The 19,952-nt window shown below is 40.6% G+C and overlaps 1 protein-coding gene across 2 annotated transcripts; it reads left to right on the forward strand.

Moving 5' to 3' along the window:
• The first annotated feature begins 49 nt into the window (after nt 1-49).
• On the forward strand, nt 50-19,715 carry LOC124014014 (ATP-dependent DNA helicase Q1-like). Of its 2 annotated transcripts, XM_046328650.1 has the most exons (15): nt 50-376; nt 4,119-4,189; nt 4,878-5,099; nt 8,551-8,730; nt 12,420-12,526; nt 12,628-12,826; nt 13,083-13,249; nt 13,425-13,506; nt 13,618-13,884; nt 14,035-14,173; nt 14,300-14,391; nt 14,559-14,775; nt 15,088-15,217; nt 16,405-16,527; nt 18,513-19,715. In XM_046328650.1, exons 2-14 carry the CDS (start codon nt 4,168-4,170, stop codon nt 16,498-16,500), a joined length of 1,920 nt encoding a protein of 639 aa, XP_046184606.1. In that variant the 5' UTR covers nt 50-376; nt 4,119-4,167; the 3' UTR covers nt 16,501-16,527; nt 18,513-19,715. The 2 variants fall into 2 exon arrangements, with proteins under 2 accessions (XP_046184606.1, XP_046184607.1); XM_046328651.1 differs by lacking the exon at nt 4,119-4,189 and having other exon boundaries at nt 269-376.
• The last annotated feature ends 237 nt before the right edge of the window (nt 19,716-19,952 follow it).

Consider the following 19,952-nt stretch of genomic DNA (forward strand, 5'->3'; position numbering starts at 1 on the left):
CATTCTTAAAGGTTGTATCAAAATGTTGGTGAAAAGGTTAAGGAGAGCACTTCTCTGCTGAATATAACTAGGTAGTTGTTGGAAAATATCTGCCCTGCCTACATACACTTGTCCATTTTCCGGATGGAAAATGTTATCTAGGTTCTATTGTATTGTAAAATAAAGGTTAAATAAAATAAAACATTGATTCAGCATGGATTACAGTTGGTTTGTTGAATGTACCCCATACGTGGAGATAGTGAAAGCAACCGCAATTTGATTGGTCCCCACAACATAATTTTTTTCACCGGCGGGAGCTGTGGAGCAACCATCACGAAAAAAGCGAGTGCAAATGAACAGTGGAAACTCAAGAAGTGGGGAGAGTGAATGGTCAACGGTGAGTGTTGCTTTGCTTTGTCATATCAATTCTACTTTCCATAATTTCGTTACACACGTTAGTATCATTAATGGCTCGCCAAATATGGAGCTGTCAAAAAGTTGAAGTATAATTTGCTAGCTGGTCGGCTAGGTTGGCTAACATTAACGTTAGCTGTTTGGAGCAGGTGGCTGATTCCCGATGGAGGCTTGTTATCGTACTGCTAGGGTGGTTGATTATTGGTAATCTATTAGCTATCTAACTATCATTGGCTAGCTATCTAATGTGATGAAGAAAATTATAAGACAAAGAGTAAAGCCACATGGAGGAAGAGGACGGGTGGGGGCTTTCCCGGTTCACACACACACCGTTTACTTTACACAATTAATGTTTACATTCCGGCCTGCTTGTCAAAGCTCAAGGAAACAGCTTGTTCATGTATGGATAGATTGTACGTGTATTTTATGCATGGTATATTGTATATCAGACCATATACCACGGATATGGCAAAACATTTAGTTTTACTACTCTAATTGCATTGGTAACTAGTTTATAGTAGCAATACGGCTCCTCGGGGGTTTGTGATATATGGCCAATATAACAAGGCTACTCCGCGTTGCGTTGTGCGGTGGTAAGAACATACCTTAGTCATGCTTAAGAACAGCCTTTAGCCGTGGTATATTGGCCATATACCACACCTTTTCGGGCCTTATTGTTTAAAATGAAATTATGCACAGTATATTTGCACGCTAGAATTAATTGGCAATAGAACATGTAATAATGAACTATTTTTGAGCTGCTTTTGAAAGCAATAGTCGAATTGAAAACATTATTGGCATTGTTGAATTCGATTTTCAAAATGGAAAGCTAGGACTGATGGCTTGATTAGCTAAACTAGCGGGTCTGTTTGTTTGGTAACCATAGCAACTACTGTAGCTATCTAGTGAGTTTGCTAGCTGCTTCAGTGAATGTTGAACACATTTCTAATGGCAAATGTGTTAAATTATAGCCATGGTATAAAAGGGATATTCAACCCGGGAATCGTTCTACTTTCTGAAGGCACTGTAAATAACATGTAAAGCATTGCTTACAATCTGTATCCCTTAACATTGCAAATGTAAGGGATAATCAACGAGGGGCTATGCGTTCTCTGTGCCTTCAGAAAGTATTAACACCCCTGGACCTTTTCCACATTTTGTTGCGTTACAAGGTGAGATTAAAATGGATTTTAATTGTCATTTTCTGTCAAATGTCGACACAAAATACTGTAATATCTACTATAGGGTCTTCTAAAGACCCCCACCATTGATTATGTTGTTATTCATTTGCTTACGTGCCATTGTACTTATGCTCACTGTATAGCTGAATATTGAGGCCTTTGTCTGTGTCTAGCTCTCTGCCAAAACTCGCAGCCCCGCGTTGGTGAGAAAAGGGACTTAGGGTGATAGCCAGACAGAGACAGCGTCTGTTTTTCTTTGAAACAAGGGCAGATTTGCATACTGCAGAGACAAGGTTCTCAGAAACCTTGTGTTAAGAATAACTTGTTCTTTTAGCTGCACATGCAGGGTTTGACATAGCAGATCATACCATAAGGTGTGATCTCGGGTATATAATATATATAATAATATGTATTTTGTTTGGGGCAGAACTCAGGAGAGACATCAGTTGTATGTCTGATGTTTGATCTTTGACTTCTGACTACAGCTGTATTTTGATAAAAATTGTTATGATTTATAAGTGCACATTTTGAGTGTTCCTTATTTGTAAATAACGGAGCCCAGAAAAGTGGAACCAACACTACACAAAAACATCTAACATTTGTAATCACCTTTGGCATCAATTACAGCTGTCTTTCTCGGGAAGTCTCCAGCTTGTACACCTGTATTGTACAATATTTGCACATTTATTAGATTTTTAACTTTCTTCAAGCCCAGTCAAGTTGATTGTTGATCATTGGTAGACAGCCTTTTTCCAGCCTTGCCATAGATTTGCAAGCCATTTTGTCAAAACGGTAACTAGGCCACTCAGGAACATTCAATGTCGTCTTAGTAAGCATGCATGCCGATGACATGCATACCCATAACATTCAGACAACACCATGCTTGAAAATATGGAGTTCTACTCAAGATGTGTTGTGTTGGATTTGCCCCAAACATAACACTTTGTATTCAGGACATAAAGTTAATTTCTTTGCCACATTCTATGCAATTTTACTTTAGTGCCTTATTGCAAACAGGATGCATGTTTTGGAATATATTTGATTCTGTACAAGCTTCCTTCTTTTCACTCTGACATTTAGGTTAGTGTTGTGGATTAACTACAGTGATGTTGATCCATCCTCAGTTTTCTCATATCAAAACCATTAAACTCTGTAACTGTTTTAAAGTCACCATTGGCCTCATGTAGGACTGGGCGATATGGCCTAAAAATCATATCTCCATTTTTTCCCCTTCTAACTTATGGGCGATTCTCGTTTCAAAAAATAAATACAAGTTTTCTCTAAGGGTTGTTGTACTATTAAAGGTCAAATACACAGCATTTCAAACAATCAGCAATAATGTCATGAATTCAGGGCTTGTGATGTTATACCTAAGCTAAATATAAGCCTTTCCTCAACCATAAAAACCACTAATAATTGAATTAATTTATCAAAATAGTTTAACCTGCTTTTTTTGTAGTTGCAATAATCAGTGATCTGGCTTTCAAGTCTGCCTATGAAAACGCCCCATTTTCTTTTCACTAATGTAACTAGAATTATGCATAATGCACATTCACTAATAATGACTAACTTCTTGTAGAAGGCATTAGGCTATAGAACATTAACACAGGTCTCATCATCAATCTTTGTATTTAAAGTTTAGCCAACTTAGATCTATTTGCTAGCAAACAGAGTTGAACAGTTGTATTGTTATGAACACAACCTTCTCTCTGTCTCCAACTGTTTGAAAAGCATGTTTGCATGTCCACTTTGTTCAGATGTTAAAATCAAGTGGCCTACCTTATTTCTCAGAATGAGTACGAGTTTCCAATTCCTCATAGAATTGTGTTTTATGCTTATTGCACATTTATAAATCAGACTAGACAGCTAGTATAATAACAGCCTTTGGCTAAAATGATGCTAGCGGTACGTGGTACTCCAATGCCGCGTACGACAAACTGAGCAATAATTTTCCAGAATCTATGTACATTGATACTCTCGTTTTAGTATTCTACTCTGTGCGCAATTTGAGCAGTTAAGACAACTTTTCTATTGAAAAACATTTGAACTTCTCCTTTATTACAGTAAAATAATGTCTCAATGTGTTTTGGTTTCCATATGTCTTATTCTGCTGGACCAAACCTCAAACAGACTGCAGGGACCTTACCGATAATTGTTTGTGTGGGGTACAGAGATGATCTAGTCATTCAAAATATCATGTTAAACACTATTATTGCACACAGTGAGTCCATGCAACTTATTATGTGACTTGATAAACACAGTTTTACTTCTGAACATATTTAGGCTTGCCATTGCAAAGGGTTTGAATACTTATTGACAAGACATTTCAGCTTTTAATGTGTAAACATTTCTAAAAACGTAATTCCACTTTGACATTATCTGGTATTGTGTGAAGGCCAGTGACACACAATCTCATTTGAATCATTAAATTCAGGCTGCCTGTAACACAACAAAATTAAGGGGTGGGAATTCTTTCTGAAGACACTATCTTGCTAGCTACATTGCATAACACTGACATTTCTCCCCCCCCCCCTTATTCAACAGAGTGTTAACTCTGCAAGGTGGTTGATTGGATTGTAGATTTACCTTGGAAATGGACAGTGACAGTGCCAATGGTAAGTGACTGTGTTCTCACATTTCTATCCCCCTTCCTCAAAAGTATGGTACAAACCCCATAGAGAAACAGACAGAGCTGAGCTTGGATCTCATCATCCAAGGTATTGGATATGTTACTGTTTTTGAGAGTCCACAGTGATGGGTGCTCCTCCCCCAGACGGTGTAGTGGTGACTGTAAGAGACTGACGTGTCTGACACCATTAGCGCCCTACCTGTGAAACATAGGTCGTTAGTGACTTGGAGGTGTCAGACTTGACAGTCTCCTTGTGTAGGATCGCATGACATTGGTCCCACAGGAAAGCTAACCAGGGCAGATTGTGGCAAACTTTGAAATGGATTGATATTAGGTGCTGGCCATCTAATATGTATGGTGTTTATCTACAAGGATTTAGCACTGCATTTGAAAGAAGTGCGCTTGCTGTTTTCCATTTCTGATTCACGGTACCACTCTTGTCTTTGTGCATGTGTGTTCAATGCATATTCTATATTATTTATATGTAGGGCCTAGATACTGTAGAGAACTTTGACTGCAGTGTATGGAAAAAGTCATTAAAAGTTAAAATGGTGACTAGCCTGTTGTTCTCCTCCCTACCAGAGGGGCATGTGTGTTACATGATTGCTCCATCGCAAGCATATACAAAATCTTTGTTAAATAATTTTTATTGTTGTTAATATTCTCCTCCCCAGATGTGCAGGCAGAGCTGGACTCTGTGGAGGCAGAGCTGGAGGTGGTGGAGCTGCAGATAGCTGAGCTGCTGGAGAAGCAGGCTAGCCTGACCTCCAGGAGGAAACGGCTACTCCGCAAGCTGGAGGAGGCATGTGACTCCGCCCAGCCCTCTGGATCCTCCTCAGGCTCTGGATCTGGCCCTGCAATGACCAAGCAGGAGCTGCTGCGCTATGAGAATGATGGTACAGTAGAGGCTACAATGTATAGGATGTGGCACATGTGTACAATATACACGGAGTGTACAAAACATTAAGAACACCTTCCTAATATTGAGTTGCACTTTTGCCCTCAGAACAGCCTCAAATTGTCAGGGCATGGAAAAAGCATTCAACCGGGCTGCTGGTGAATGTTGTCAAGTTTTCTGAATGTCCTTTGGTTGGTGGACCATTCTTGATACACACGGGAAACTGTTGAGTGTGAAAAACCCAGCAGCGTTGCAGTTCTTGACACACTTAAACTGGTGTGCCTGGCATCTACTAACATTCACCCTCCTGAATGGCACACATGCAGAATCCATGCCTCAATTGTCTCAAGGTTTAAAAATCCTTCTTTAATCTGTCACCTCCCCTTCATCTACACTGTTTGAAGTGGATTTAAGAGATGATAGCGTTTACCTGGATTCACCTGGTCAGTCTGTTAGGGATGCAAATTTTCTGTATGTAATGAGATCTGTATATAATGACGAGATACTTGTTTTTCCCGCCCTAACAATGGGAGTCGTCCCAAGGCGGGAAGGCAGGGACAAGTTTAGGCCCAAAATAATTCCATATCAATTTTGGACAGATTTTGTCGAGAGTGAAACCTCTTGCTTCGTCGCCTCTTCCTCTCTGATACTATGCATGCGTACAAGGACTGGACATTTTTCATTAAAAGCCTAATGTAAACATGCAACAATAACAAGCCTATTGTCTTACAGTCAAAAGGCGATTTAACATGCAACTCCTGTAATGAAGCAGCTAATAAAACCACATTTTCAAACATTTGCCTAATGCGAAGAAAAGTAAAACGTTCAGGTTTCAAACTATTATCTGCCTCACGCTCACATTGCAAAGTGGTGGGTGACGCGCTGATAGTCAATGGTTGGCATGCTATAGCCTACAGTATGCATCCGAATGGGAGGCACGCTTTACGAGTTGCTTGAGAAATAAAAATAGCTCCTTTTTAATCGCGGCCACCAAAATTAACACGCGATTGCATTTAGAATTATGATGGGCTTACAATGACTGGTCTTACAAAAGCAGGTTTTACTCCAGTAGCCTACAGTCTTTTTGAGGTGCAACTCTTTCTGACAGGTGGTAGCCTATTCTGCTCCTCAAACTAGGCTCTGTATGCTGTGCACGTGTGATAAATAAAATGGATAATGACTAACGAAAATATACATGCGACAATTTTAATTCCACCAAATTATGATAAATAACCTTTTGATCGAGAAGCATGACCGGTCAAGTTTATTTTTGGCTAACTGAGTTATCTTAACATCCCCAGTCTGTCATGGAAAGAGCAGGTGTTCCTAATGTTTTGTACATTGTGTGTGTGCACAACTGTTCAAAAGTTTGGGGTCACTTAGAAATGTCCTTGTTTATTAAAGAAAAGCCTTTTTTAATTTTTTAAAATTCATTTTAAAATAACATCAAATTGATCAGAAATACAGTGTAGACATTGTTAATGTTGTAAATGACTATTGTTGCTGGAAACGGCAGATTTTGTTTTTAATGGAATATCTACATAGGTGTACAGAGGTCCATTATCAGCAACCATCAGTCCTCTATTCAAAGAAAAAGTCATATCTCTAACTGGCCAATAACAAAAAAAAAAGACTTAAGATGGGCAAAAGAACACCGACATTGGACAGAGGAACTCTGCCTAGAAGGGCAGCATCCCGGAGTCGCTTCACTGTTGACGTTGAAACTGGTGTTTTGCGGGTACTATTTAATGAAGCTGCCATTTGAGGACTTGAGAGGCGTCTGTTTCTCAAACTAGACACTAATGTACATGTCCTCTTGCTCAGTTGTGCACCGGGGCCTCCCACTCTTTCTATTCTGTGAAGGGAGTAGTACACAGCGTTGTACGAGATCTTCAGTTTCTTGGCAATTTCTCACATGGAATAGCCTTCATTTCTCAGAACAAGAATAGACTGACTAGTTTCAGAAGAAAGTTATTTGTTTCTGGCCATTTTGAGCCTGTAATTGAACCCACAAATGCTGATGCTCCAGATACTCAACAAGGCTAAAGAAGGCCAGTTTTATTGCTTCTTTAAATCAGAACAGATTTCAGCTGTGGTAACGTAATTGCAAAAGGGTTTTCTACCGATCAATTAGCCTTTTAAAATTATAAACGTGGATTAGCTAACACAGCATGCCATTGGAACACAGGAGTGATGGTTGCTGATAATGGGCTTCTGTACGCTTACGTAGATATTCCATAAAAAATCTGCCGTTTCCAGCTACAATAGTAATTTACAACATTAACAATGTCTACACTGTATTTCGGATCAATTTGATGTTGGCTTAAGGATAACATAGTGAAGGTATTGGAGTGGCCATCACAAAGCCCTGACCTCAATCCGATAGAACATTTGTGGGCAGAACTGAAAGTCTGTGCGAGCAAGGAGGCCAACAAACCTGACTTAGTTACACCAGCTTTGTCAGGAGGAATGGGCAAAAAAATCACCCAACTTATTGTGGGAACCTTGTGGAAGGCTACCTGAAACGTTTGACTCAAGTTAAACAATTTAAAGGCAATGCTACCAAATACTAATTGAGTGCATGTAAACTTCTGACACACTGGGAATGTGATGAAATAAATAATTCACTCTACTATTATTCTGACATTTAACATTCTTAAAATAAAGTGGTGATCCTAACTGACCTAAGACAGGGAATTTGTACTAGGATTAAATGTCAGGAATTGTGAAACTGCGTTTACATACACCTTAGCCAAATATATTTCAACTTCCGACTTTGTGTGTGTGTGTGTGTGTGTGTGTGTGTGTGTGTGTGTGTGTGTGTGTGTGTGTGTGTGTGTGTGTGTGTGTGTGTGTGTGTGTGTGTGTGTGTGTGTGTGTGTGTGTGTGTAATGAAGAAGCACGACCACACTACTGTGTGCGTAGTATTTGAACCCAGTTCTGGATCATACTATTTTAAAAATCTCAACTACTTTCACATGCATTTCTAAGTAGGTATTCAGATATTTATTTTTTGATAAGACAAGTAGTTGAATATTGGTATGTATTTGACAATACTCATACATTGACTCAAATACACTCCCATTCATTTAAATCAGGTATTTAGAAAAAGTTTTCAAATATAAGGCTATTTCGGAAATTAAAATACTTCCAATAGAAGTAAGTGATTCCGGCCACATTTATTTTAAAATACACAACTACCTAGAAAATATATATTTCAATAACAAATAATCAAATAAACATGTATTTTAACTCTGGTCTGATATGTTCACATCCAATAAGATGGGCAATCTTTCAAGGCGCTGAATTGAGCACACAGTTCAATTACAGCAAAAATAAATATGTAGGTTGTCCGAAGTGCTATTTTATTAGGTAGGCTACAATCTTGAAGGCTGACTATATTGATGTACTGTATTTTGACATGCTTGAATGTTTTTTTCCAAACCTAGATTTCTCGTGGTCTACAGAGCTGCAGCAGAATCTGAAGGATGCGTTCCAGCTCTCTAAGTTTCGTTCTCTCCAGCTGAAGGCCATCAACCTTAGTATGTCTGGTAAAGACCTCTTCCTAGTGATGCCCACTGGACGAGGGAAAAGCCTCTGCTATCAGCTCCCTGCAGTCTGCTCTGAGGGTAAGGGGAGAATGCACAAAGGCGCACACACACAAAATTCATACATGCGTATATAGATGCAGACACACATGCACACCAGGTGACGTGCATATACTGAAAAGCCTAATGTTACAGTTCATTGAATGATTGTGTATCGTGACTTTTTACTTTAATAATTTATTTAATCCACTAACTGTTTAATTGTTACCTTAAATTAATAATGTAGCAATTAACTCATTAGGTTTTGGGGCACCACGTAAGAAGTTGTTTACAGCGTTACCATCTCCCAAATTAAACTCCTAAGGTCTATAACATCGATAAACAGTCATCTTGTTAAACACTACCTCTTATCAATTATATTACTCATTCTGAACGATTGTAACCTTGGATTTGCAAAAACCCCAGCATTATTCACTACTACACAGTACTATACAAATTGTTTGAATAATTTATTTACTAGCTAACTAAATAATAATGCAGAATACACACACACTTACAGTTGAAGTCGGAAGTTTACATAGACCTGAGCCAAATACATTTAAACTCAGTTTTTCACAATCCCTGACATATAATCCTAGTAAAAATTCCCTGTCTTAGGTCAGTTAGGATCACCACTTTATTTTAAGAATGTGAAATGTCAGAACAATAGAGTGAATGATTTATTTAAGCTTTTATTTATTTCATCACAGTGTGTCAGAAGTTTACATGCACTAGTATTTAGTATTTGGTAGCATTGCCTTTCAATTGTTTAACTTGGGTCAAATGTTTTGGGTAGCCTTCCACAAGCTTCCCACAATAAGTTGGGTGAATTTTAGCCCATTCCTCCTGACAGAGCTGGTGTAACTGAGTCAGGGTTGTAGGCCTCATTGCTCGTACACGCTTTTTCAGTTCTGCCCACAATTTCTATAGGATTGAGGTCAGGGCTTTGTGATGGCCACTCCAATACCTTGACTTTGTTGTCCTTACGCCATTTTTCCACAACTTTGGAAGTATGCTTGGGGTCATTGTTCATTTGATAGACCCATTTGCGACCAAGCTTTAACTTCCTGACTGATGTCTTGAGATGTTGATTTTACTATATCCACATACATTTTTCCTTAATCATGATGCCATCTATTTTGTGAAGTGCACCAGTCCCTCCTGCAGTAAAGCCCCCCCGCAACATGATGCTGCCTCCCCCGTACTTCATGGTTGACATGGTGTTCTTTGGCTTGCAAGCCTCCCCCTTTTTCCTCCAAACATAACGATAGTCATTATGGCAAACATTTTCACTTTTGTTTCATCAGACCAGAGGATATTTCTCCAAAAAGTATGATATTTGTCCCCATGTGCGGTTGAAAACCATAGTCTGGCTTTTTTATGGTGGTTTTGGAGCAGTGGCTTCTTCCTTGCTGAGCGGCATTTCAGGTTATGTCGATATAGGACTAGTTTTACTGTGGATATAGATACTTTTGTACCTGTTTCCTCCAGCTTCTTCACAAGGTCCTTTGCTGTTGTTCTGGGATTTATTTGCACTTTTCGCACCAAAGTAAGTTAATCTCTCGGAGACAGAATGCATCTCCTTCCGGAGTGGTATGATGGTTGTGTGGTCCCATGGTGTTTATACTTGCATACTATTGTTTGTACAGATGAACGTGGTACCTTCAGGCATTTGTGGGGACTTGTGGAGGTCTACAATTTTTTTCCTTAGGTCTTAGCTAATTTCTTTTGATTTCCCATGATGTCAAGCAAAGAGGCACTGACTTTGAAGGTAGGCCTTGAAATACATCCATAGGTACACCTCCAATTGACTCAAATGATGTCAATTAGCCTATCAGATGCTTCTAAAGCCATGACATAATTTTCGATTTTCGTAACTTTGATCATATAGTTTGCTCACGAACTGCAACCTGTTTGGAGTACGAAATCATGAATGTATTTACGTGTGAAATGCTTTGTTTCGTTGTTTATCTCTGTCGGAACCAAGCCTTATTGGAGAGGGTTGGTGGGCATTTCCTGTGAGCCACTTGTACATGGTCTGATTGTCCACCCGAGGTCACAATGTCCTTCTTAGTTGTCCAGTCTCCATGAAGTGTTACCTCAGAACTTCCTCTTAGCTGTGCCAGTGATTTTTGTCTGGGAGGGGAGTTCTCCTCTCTCCACCTCTGGTAGATAGTTAGTTTCAAATCACTTTTCACACGCAGCTATAGATTGGTGTCCTGGTCTGGTAGGTGAGTTAATTTCCTTCACCCCGTGTTGTGGTTGAAAGTTTCAAACATTTAGCTCTCCGCCTCACGTTTCCTGGTCTAAAGGTTGATTCCTCTTCCAAGCCTTTATGCACTCTTGGTAAAAAGGCATGTTACGTCATGCTTACAAGCTCTCTGAACTCCCTCGAGGTGTGGCTACTTAATTGTGTAAAGGATATGATTAGAAGTTGTATCACGACTCCTAAAATCACATACCGATCTTAACAAAAATACTTTCATATTTATTTTCAAATAATTTGCACAACATATTGGATGGGAACTTGACAGATGAAGTGGGCATCCTTTCCAAGTTACAGTATTTGGTCCATACAGTTTTTAATAACATCGCAAAATGAAAAACAACATGACATTAGTTTTCTTCATCTCCCCACTAACCATTCCCCAAGTGTCTGTGAACTAAGTCATTTCTTTGGTTGATACTAAAGGGTAGAGAGAGACTTCTCTCCTGCTTAAATTTACAACGGGGTGTGGAGGTGTCAAACCCCCCCTTTGCGGGTGGGAGAGGGTCTGGTTATTGTCAGCCATTGCTAAGCTGATCTGACCTATTGTGATCCTCACAGGACAGTCATGATGTGTGTGCTGTGCAAACACGTACTGCAGACAGGGCTCTAAATAAATACAAATCCTTGGTAGCATTGGTGCTCCCAACTTAAAGTTAGGAGCACCAGAAAATACGTAAAAAAAAAAAAAATGATTTGAGATACAGCCTATGAATTTTTTGTTACTTTTGAACCACATGTTGTGCCCTAGAAACTAATATGTAACACTGTAAAGACATTTGTTTATTACAAAAGTTAAAATGTTGACACGAATACCTGTCATTGGAATTACAAAGTAATTTGGAGAATGTTAGTTTTTCTAAATTGTGTAAAAGCACTGTTTTCCAATTTAGAACTATACACTATCTTTAAGAACGTCAGGTTTGTGATGACATACAGGAGATCGTCATTCAGTCATTGCTCTCCTGAAAAAGCTATCTATTTTCCTTTCTGTTCCCCCAGATGTTTGGATATACTGGTGAAGTTACCAGGGTGTTAGCTAGCTAGCCAATGAGGTAAACAAATGGTTATCGACAAGCAAATAGCTTTAGAATGGCCCATGACGTGGTTCATGAATGTAAAATGCGGTCCCGGTGATCCGCTATAGGAAAGTAAGAATGTTGCCCTGGTAATATGGGTCAGATCCTTTGACCAGGTTGTTCTAGAAGTAAGCCATTTTCGCTATGGTAATGGAGCAACAATGATGCTAACGAATCTGTGCTCCCTTTTTCTCTAGGGAATTTGGAAACAACGGTACAGCCTTTATTACAACTATTATTATAAGGGAGATTTCTCCCCCCCCCCCCTAGGCGCACAGCAAAATATTTGGTCACATATGCGACTAAATTGGTCTGACTTTAAAGCTCTTATCGCAGATGGTTGCAGCCATTACTCACTGCAGTGTTATTTTAACGTGTGTTTCCAGGTTTCACTCTGGTCGTAACTCCTCTAGTTTCTCTGATGGAGGATCAGCTCATGTATTTAAAGTCCATTGACGTTGACGCCGTCTCTCTCAACGCATCCAGCAGTAAGGTAATAACCAACACAAACATTTTTGACATATTGACACTTTGCTGGTATTGATTATTCCTTTTAGGACTTGTGTTTTATTAGACTTCTGCTGTGTACCTCAGGAACATGCTAAAATGGTCCTAGCGGGGATGACGGACACCAAATCGCTTTTCAAGCTGCTGTATGTGACTCCAGAGAAGATAGCGAAGAGCAAGCTGCTGATGTCGAGGCTGGAGAAGGCCTACAACGCAGGAAGGCTTAGCCGTATTGCTGTGGACGAGGTGCACTGCTGCAGCCAGTGGGGACACGACTTCAGACCTGGTGAGAGACCGTACAACTGTACTGTATATGGGCTACTTACTTTTTATTAGTCTCCTTTTTGTTGTGGAAGGTAAAGGGCTACTCCAACAAATCACTCATTGTAGAATTCCCAAACAATACCCAAACAAGGATATCCTCATAATTAAACAGAACACTTCAATGTATCTCTATGCATGCCACTTAGATTGCTTAATTCTAAGTAGTATGCTCAGGTTTGTGTGGGGCTGATAGCCAACTACCCCTCCTCTCCTGCCAGACTACAAGCTCCTGGGGATCCTGAAGAGGCAATTCCCAAAGGTTCCATTGCTAGGGCTGACTGCCACAGCAACCAGCAGTGTTCTAAAGGACTGTCAGAAGATCCTGTGTGTCCCTGAGCCAGTCACACTCACTGCCTCCTTCAACCGCACCAACCTCTACTACGAGGTGGGCGTCATGGCAACCTTACACACCTGGCCGCCACCTGCTTGGCAAACACCTGTTGTTCTTTTGACCTTTAAAAATACACACACTTGTTTTGCTAAAGGTGATGCTTGTTAAGATTCCCGCTGTCTCTCTGCACTGAAGTATTGAGGATATGTACTGTTTTTGTGTCTCGCAGGTACTTCTTAAAGACTCTAACAGTGTTGATTCAATCAGTGACATTTCAGCACTGATCAAGGAGAGATATAAGGACCAGTCAGGTACTTTGAAAGGGAAAAACAAAGAATAGTTCAAAATTCAGTTTGTCACATTTTTAAAACATCAGCAGCTTGTTATCCAGACTTGAGGTGTTATGCTTCTGATTTTGGCAGGGATAGTGTACGTGTTTTCCCAGAAGGATGCAGAAACGGTGTCAACAGACCTACAGAAGAAAGGCATCAATGCATATCCATACCACGCTAACATGAATCCAGAGGACAAGTCACGGGTTCACCGCAAATGGGCCAACAACAAGATCCAGGTGGTGGTAGCAACTGTGGCGTTTGGGATGGGGATCGACAAGCCTGACGTCAGATTTGTCATCCATCACACCATCAGCAAGTCCATAGAGAACTACTATCAGGAGAGCGGACGAGCAGGTAGATGACTTTTCCCTTCTTCCCCCACTCACAAATGTGATAATTTAAGAACACCTGATCCCTTTACTCCCTAGTTTTTATACTCTTCCTCTTAACTCCTAACTTATTTTCCCCTTATCTTTTAACATGATCCTCTCTCCATTCCTCCAGGCAGAGACGATAAGCCGGCTGACTGCATTGTGTACTTTGGCTTCAACGACATCTTCAGGATCAGCACCATGGTTGTCATGGAGAATGTAGGACAACAGAAGCTGCTGACCATGGTCGACTACTGTCAGAACGTAGACAGGTACTGAGCTGGACCAATCACAATGCTCTCATTGACATCACTAGATTACTTGTGACCATTTCAGTTGTGTAGATAGCTGTTTGAGGATCTCAAGGGTACAGTACAATGTATCTCTATTGTTTTAAGGTGTCGGCGCTCAGTGATCGCTGTTCACTTTGATGAGGTTTGGGATAATGAAGGATGCAACAAGATGTGTGATGTCTGTCGCCGTGGCAATGGTAGGAGTACAATATGGTGAACATACCACTTTTCAAATCCAACATACATGGCATGCTAGGGGCATAGGGGTAGAATTGGGCACATGAGTTACTCTCCCATCTAATCGAAAGAGCTGGCATAATTTATTTTGAGTCTTCATACCTAGTATCCCTGTGTTTCCTTCCAGACTACATCACGATGGACATCACGCAGCATGCTAAAGATGTGGTCCAGATTGTGGAGCTGGCGGGCTCTCTGGACGAGAAGCTGACCCCCCTGAAGGTGACTGAGGCGTGGATGGGGAAGGGTCCGGCCAAACGCAGGAAGATGATCCAGACCACCACCTTGTCTCGCCTGGAGGTGGAGGCCATCATCACAAGCCTATTGCTGCAGGGATATCTCAGGTACTGGCTGACTTAACTTTAAACCCTTTTCCAGTTCAATATGCTTACTGCTGCAGGGTTACCTCAGGTAGGCCTATGACCTAGGGCATATTCAGTGGGGCACATCATAGGAAAGACTTTTGCATCAAAAATGTGTTTTCATTTCAGGCAGTACCTCCCAAAATAACATATCCTTGTCTTACACCAGGTACTGACTAAGGACAAATAGGGTTGTCGAGAGTGGAGGCTGGAGAGAATTGTGAGCAGGTCATAATGGACTTGCTTTTAGAATGTTGTTCTTTGTTTACCCCCTTTTTAACATTTTCTCCACAGTGAAGACTTCAGTTTCACTCCATACACTACCTACTTCTACCTGAAGCTGGGTCGTAAGGCCCCAATGCTGAAGAACCAGAGTCACTCCATCACCATGAAGAGGAGGAGGACAGGCCTGGAAGCAAACACGGTCAGTACTATACAGCAAGCAAACGGTACAGAAATCATTCAGGAAGGCCTTTGGGTGCATCTCAATAGACTAAAGTGGCCTCCTTCATCTGCACGTAATCGATATGATAATTGACTACCCGGTAACTTTTTTTCCTTTTTCCCTAGTCCGTGCAGACTAAGGCTAGGAAGCCACTTTTGTCTGAAATACATCATCCTGGGATGTCTTATCTTTTCTGCGTATCACATTTTATTTGTCTATTTCTCCTTCTGCACTTCTGACTGAAATGTTTCAGTTTAACGTAATTATTTCTCCTTTATAGTAGTACTTTACTCAACCTATTTCTCACCGTCTCAATCCTCATCTCCGATGTCTTTGCCCCATCTTCTCTGCTCTTTCAATCTGCTTTTTTGTCTTCTCTGTTTCTGCTCTGAGTACCTCTATTGTTTACTTGTCTACTTGCCTGCAGGTAACTGAACTATGTTGTCAGTTTCTTTTCCTTTCAGGCCAGCGGATGAAGACCTGGATATTTTTTTCTTCGTAATTTTGATTGATTGTTTTATTCAATCACCAGCTAAATCAGAGCGTTTCCCTTTTTATCAATGTTAATATTTTAAATATTGAGTAGAATCATTCTTACCATCACCCTTGAATGTCATTATAGCACACTTACTGTAAACAAAACAAAACCCTAATCACTCTATGTAAATCACTGTAGTTCTAATGCAGTAGGTTTTCTAAACAATGTAGTGTTGCGTAATACCAGACAGGCGCCAGTATCAGGGCTCCAAGTGCAGGACAACAGCTGTAGTTTTGGGTGTTGCTGAGCTCTTATCTAATCCATGTTGACATTTGCTAAATGTGACCAAGGTGCCGGTAATGGTTGATAATCAATCCTAACACCTTGATATGGGAATGATTCATGTTTCTGGTTCTCATGTCAATTCTAAAACCCTTCTCTGCTTACGTTATCACCCACACCTAGCTTAGGTGTGTGTGTGTGTGTGTGTGTGTGTGTGTGTGTGTGTGTGTGTGTGTGTGTGTGTGTGTGTGTGTGTGTGTGTGTGTGTGTGTGTGTGTGTGTGTGTGTGTGTGTGTGTGTGTGTGTGTGTGTGTGTGTGTGTGTGTGTGTGTGTGTGTGTGTGTGTGTGTGTGTGTGTGTGTGTGTGTGAGACAGGCAGGTTAAAGCTGTTGTTGATGACCTACAGGTAAAAGTGTCCCAGGTAAAGACCAAAGCAGGAAAGAGATCTGATGACAATGCTACAAACTCCCCTGTCAGCAAGAAAGTCAAGAAAGACCTCTAGTGCCCTTCTGAAGATGCCAAAGAAAAAGTACAGTTCCCTGATTCTCTATTCAACCCACTGCATCTATGGCATGGCACTGTCTGGACAACCATGTGTATGTCAATTAGGTTAAAGACATGCGTAATGTTTGGTCCTGAATGATGTCCTTACAGAATGCATAATTATTCCTAAATTAATTAAATATGCATGATGTCTTACAGTATCAGTCAAAAGTTTGGACACTTACTCATTCCAGGGTTTTTTATTTTTAATATTTTCTACACTGTAGAATAATAGTGAAGACATCAAAACTATGAAATAACACATGGAATCATGTAGTAACCAAAAAAGTGTTAAACCAAAATATATTTTATATTTGAGATTCTTCAAAGTAACCACCCGTTGTCTTGATGACAGCTTTGCACATGCTTGGCATTCTCTCAACCAGCTTCATGAGGTAGTCACCTGGAATGCATTTCAATTAACAGCTGTGCCTTGTCAAAAGTTAATTTGTGGAATTTATTTCCTTTAATATGTTTGAGCCGATCAGTTGTGTTGTGACAAGGTAGGGGTGGTATACAGAAGACAGCCCTATTTGGTAAAAGACCAAGTCCATATTATGGCAATAACAGCTCATATAAGCAAAGAGAAAAGACAGTCCATCATTACTTTAAAACATAAAGGTCAGTCAAAGTGGAAACTTTCTTCAAGTGCAGTTGCAAAAACAATCGAGCGTTATGATGAAACTGGCTCTCATGAGGACCGCTACTGGAAAGGAAGACCCAGAGTTACCTCTGCTGCAGAGGATAAGTTCATTAGAGTTAACTGCACCTCAGATTACAGCCCAAATAAATGTTTCTGAATTCAAGTAACAGACACATCTCAACATCAACTGTTCAGAGGAGGCTGTGTGAATTAGGCCTTCATGGTAGAATTGCTGCAAAGGAACCACTACTAAAGGACACCAATAATAAGAAGAGGAGACTTGCGTGGGCCAAGAAACACGAGCAATGGACTTTAGACTGGTGGAAATCTGTCCTTTGGTCCGATGAGTCCAAATGTTTGGTTTTTGGTTCCAACCGCTTTGTCTTTGAGATGCAGAGTAGGTGAACTGATGAACATCGCATGTGTGGTTTCCCCTGTGAAACATGGAGGTGGTGTGGGGGTGCTTTGCTGGTTACACGGTCAATGATTTATTTAGAATCCAAGGCACTTAATCAGCATGGCTACAACAGCATTCTGCAGCGATACGCCATCCCATCTGGTTGGCACTTAGTGGGACTATCATTTGTTTTCGACAGTACAATGACCCAACACGCATCCAGGCTATGTAAGGGCTATTTGACCAAGAAGGAGAGTGATGGAGTGCTGCATCAGATGACCTGGCCTCCACAATCATCCGACCTCAACCCAATTGACGTGGTTTGGGATGAGTTGGACTGTAGCGTGAAGGAAAAGAAGCCAACAAGTGCTCAGCCAATGTGGGAACTCCTTCAAGACTATTGGAAAAGCATTCCTCATGAAGCTGGTTGAGAGAATGCCAAGAGTGTGCAAAGCTGTCATCAAGACAAAGGGTGGCTACTTTGAAAAATATAAAATAGATTTTGATTGGTTGAACATTTTTTTTCTTTTCTTTTTTTACGACTACATGATTCCGTGTTATTTCATAGGTTGTCTTCACTATTAATCTAAAATGAAGAAAATAGTAAAAATAAAAACCCTTGAATGAGTAGGTGTGTCTCAACTTTTGACTGGTACTGTATTTCTGTAAACACTCAACCATTGTTACTGCTTTCATGGTTTGTGTAGTAACTCAGCCCTGTGTGTATGTCCTGTCAATGTCTACACACATGGCTGTACATTTATTATGGAGCATGCTTTCACTAACTCATGCTATGCTACACTAACATTGGGGTTCACTAACATGGCTCTGTATAACAGCATGCCCAGTCCCAAGTCTACCCATCTTCGATTTTATGATTGTTTCTTCAGTTAAGTCAGGGGTCACTGACACTTCCTTTTGTCTCCCACAGGAGGACCAATTAGCTGGTGGAGCTAAAGAGGTGGTGGTGACCTCCCAGTCCCCTCCTCCCGTTGCCCCCAACGACAGCAGCACTCCCCCTCCCAGACACAACAAACTGATCAAGATGCGTAAAGAGCAGCAGAATCTGGCCAGGAAACTAGTCGAGAACCATGACCAGACAGAAAGCCAGACACGGGAGGACCAGAATGACCCTGCTGCTGCCCAGCCCACTGCCATTGAAGTAGAAGTAGAGATCAATATTGTAGAGAAAGTTAATGACAGCGAATCCCCATTACCGCCATTAAAACGCAATTCTAAACTTAAATCAACAACCCCTCAAAAGAAGCGGAGGAAACCCTGTACTGCTGCTCTTGCTACAGTCCTAGCTCCCTCAGAAGCTGTGTTTACAGACTCTGAACACCAGAGGCCAGCATTAGTCAACTCTCCCTCCCAGGTCTCCATCATCTCCGAGGCTGCAGTGGAGGAGCTCTGTGACCTGAGGAACTACTACAGCAAACAGCTGAGGCAGATAAACGACATTTCCCATGAGTACTTGCAGAATCAGGGGTGCTGGCCTGTATCAGAGAGCCACTAAAGAGCCTGCACCTCCCCCGTGGCTCAACCGTCGCCCGGACGGCACGCAACCTGTGGAACCGAGTCAGCTCCAGAAGGAAACTCATGCAAAGATGACCATTGACCTTCCCTGGGACAGTTGCCGTTCAAATATGGACACTCCTGTATCTCTCTTTTCCAGGTTTCATGTTGCCAGACCTAGAGCCCTGGGGCAGACAAGTCTACTTTTTTTTGTAACACCTGTTCTATTTTTCTGGACTGAGAGAATATCCCCATCCAAGTTAATTTGAGATTGTAATATTTTACTGTTGGATCAATACCACTTGTTCGCCTAAGATAAAGAATGAAGAGATGGTTTTGTTTTGGATAAACTTACCACACATGAACTGAAAGGTTTGTTTGAACTGAAGAATGTTTTCACAATGTATTATTTGTAACTTTAAAAAATATTAGAACATTACCTAATCTATCTAACAGCCACAATGTGCACGCTTGTGAATTTGATTCGCTCTAATACGTTTTATAATACTGCGCTGCAGCTTTGAGAAGGTCCATTCACATTTGTGGAGCACAGTATAATCTTTAGCTATCATTAATAAACATTGATTTAAAATAAAAATGTTTCATGTGACCATTTCAATCTTTTGGTTGTAAAGTTATTTTATTTGCATCATATTCTGGTATATTTTCTAATTCCTTTTGCGTTCCACTAACTCCCCCAAAAACACAGTAAGGGTACTTATCTGGAAAATAATTAAATTTAAAAAATAATATTGAATCTACAGACGCTCTAAAAAAAATGGGATGAATCTGCTTAAACAAATTTTAAGGCATCAATTTACACAATATTATTGAGTAGGTGCAATTGCTTTTTTGT

The sequence above is a fragment of the Oncorhynchus gorbuscha genome, linkage group LG25 (genome assembly GCF_021184085.1).
Source record: "Oncorhynchus gorbuscha isolate QuinsamMale2020 ecotype Even-year linkage group LG25, OgorEven_v1.0, whole genome shotgun sequence".
In the NCBI taxonomy this organism is placed as follows: domain Eukaryota; kingdom Metazoa; phylum Chordata; class Actinopteri; order Salmoniformes; family Salmonidae; genus Oncorhynchus; species Oncorhynchus gorbuscha.

What these genes read in the sequence shown, in the direction of transcription:
- LOC124014014 (XM_046328650.1), top strand. Translation starts at nt 4,168, where the DNA reads ATGGACAGTGACAGTGCCAATG. An exon ending in TCAGGAGAGCGGACGAGCAG is followed by an intron (nt 13,885 to 14,034) that starts GTAGATGACTTT and finishes CCATTCCTCCAG; the next exon opens with GCAGAGACGATAAGCCGGCT. An exon ending in TACTGTCAGAACGTAGACAG is followed by an intron (nt 14,174 to 14,299) that starts GTACTGAGCTGG and finishes TATTGTTTTAAG; the next exon opens with GTGTCGGCGCTCAGTGATCG.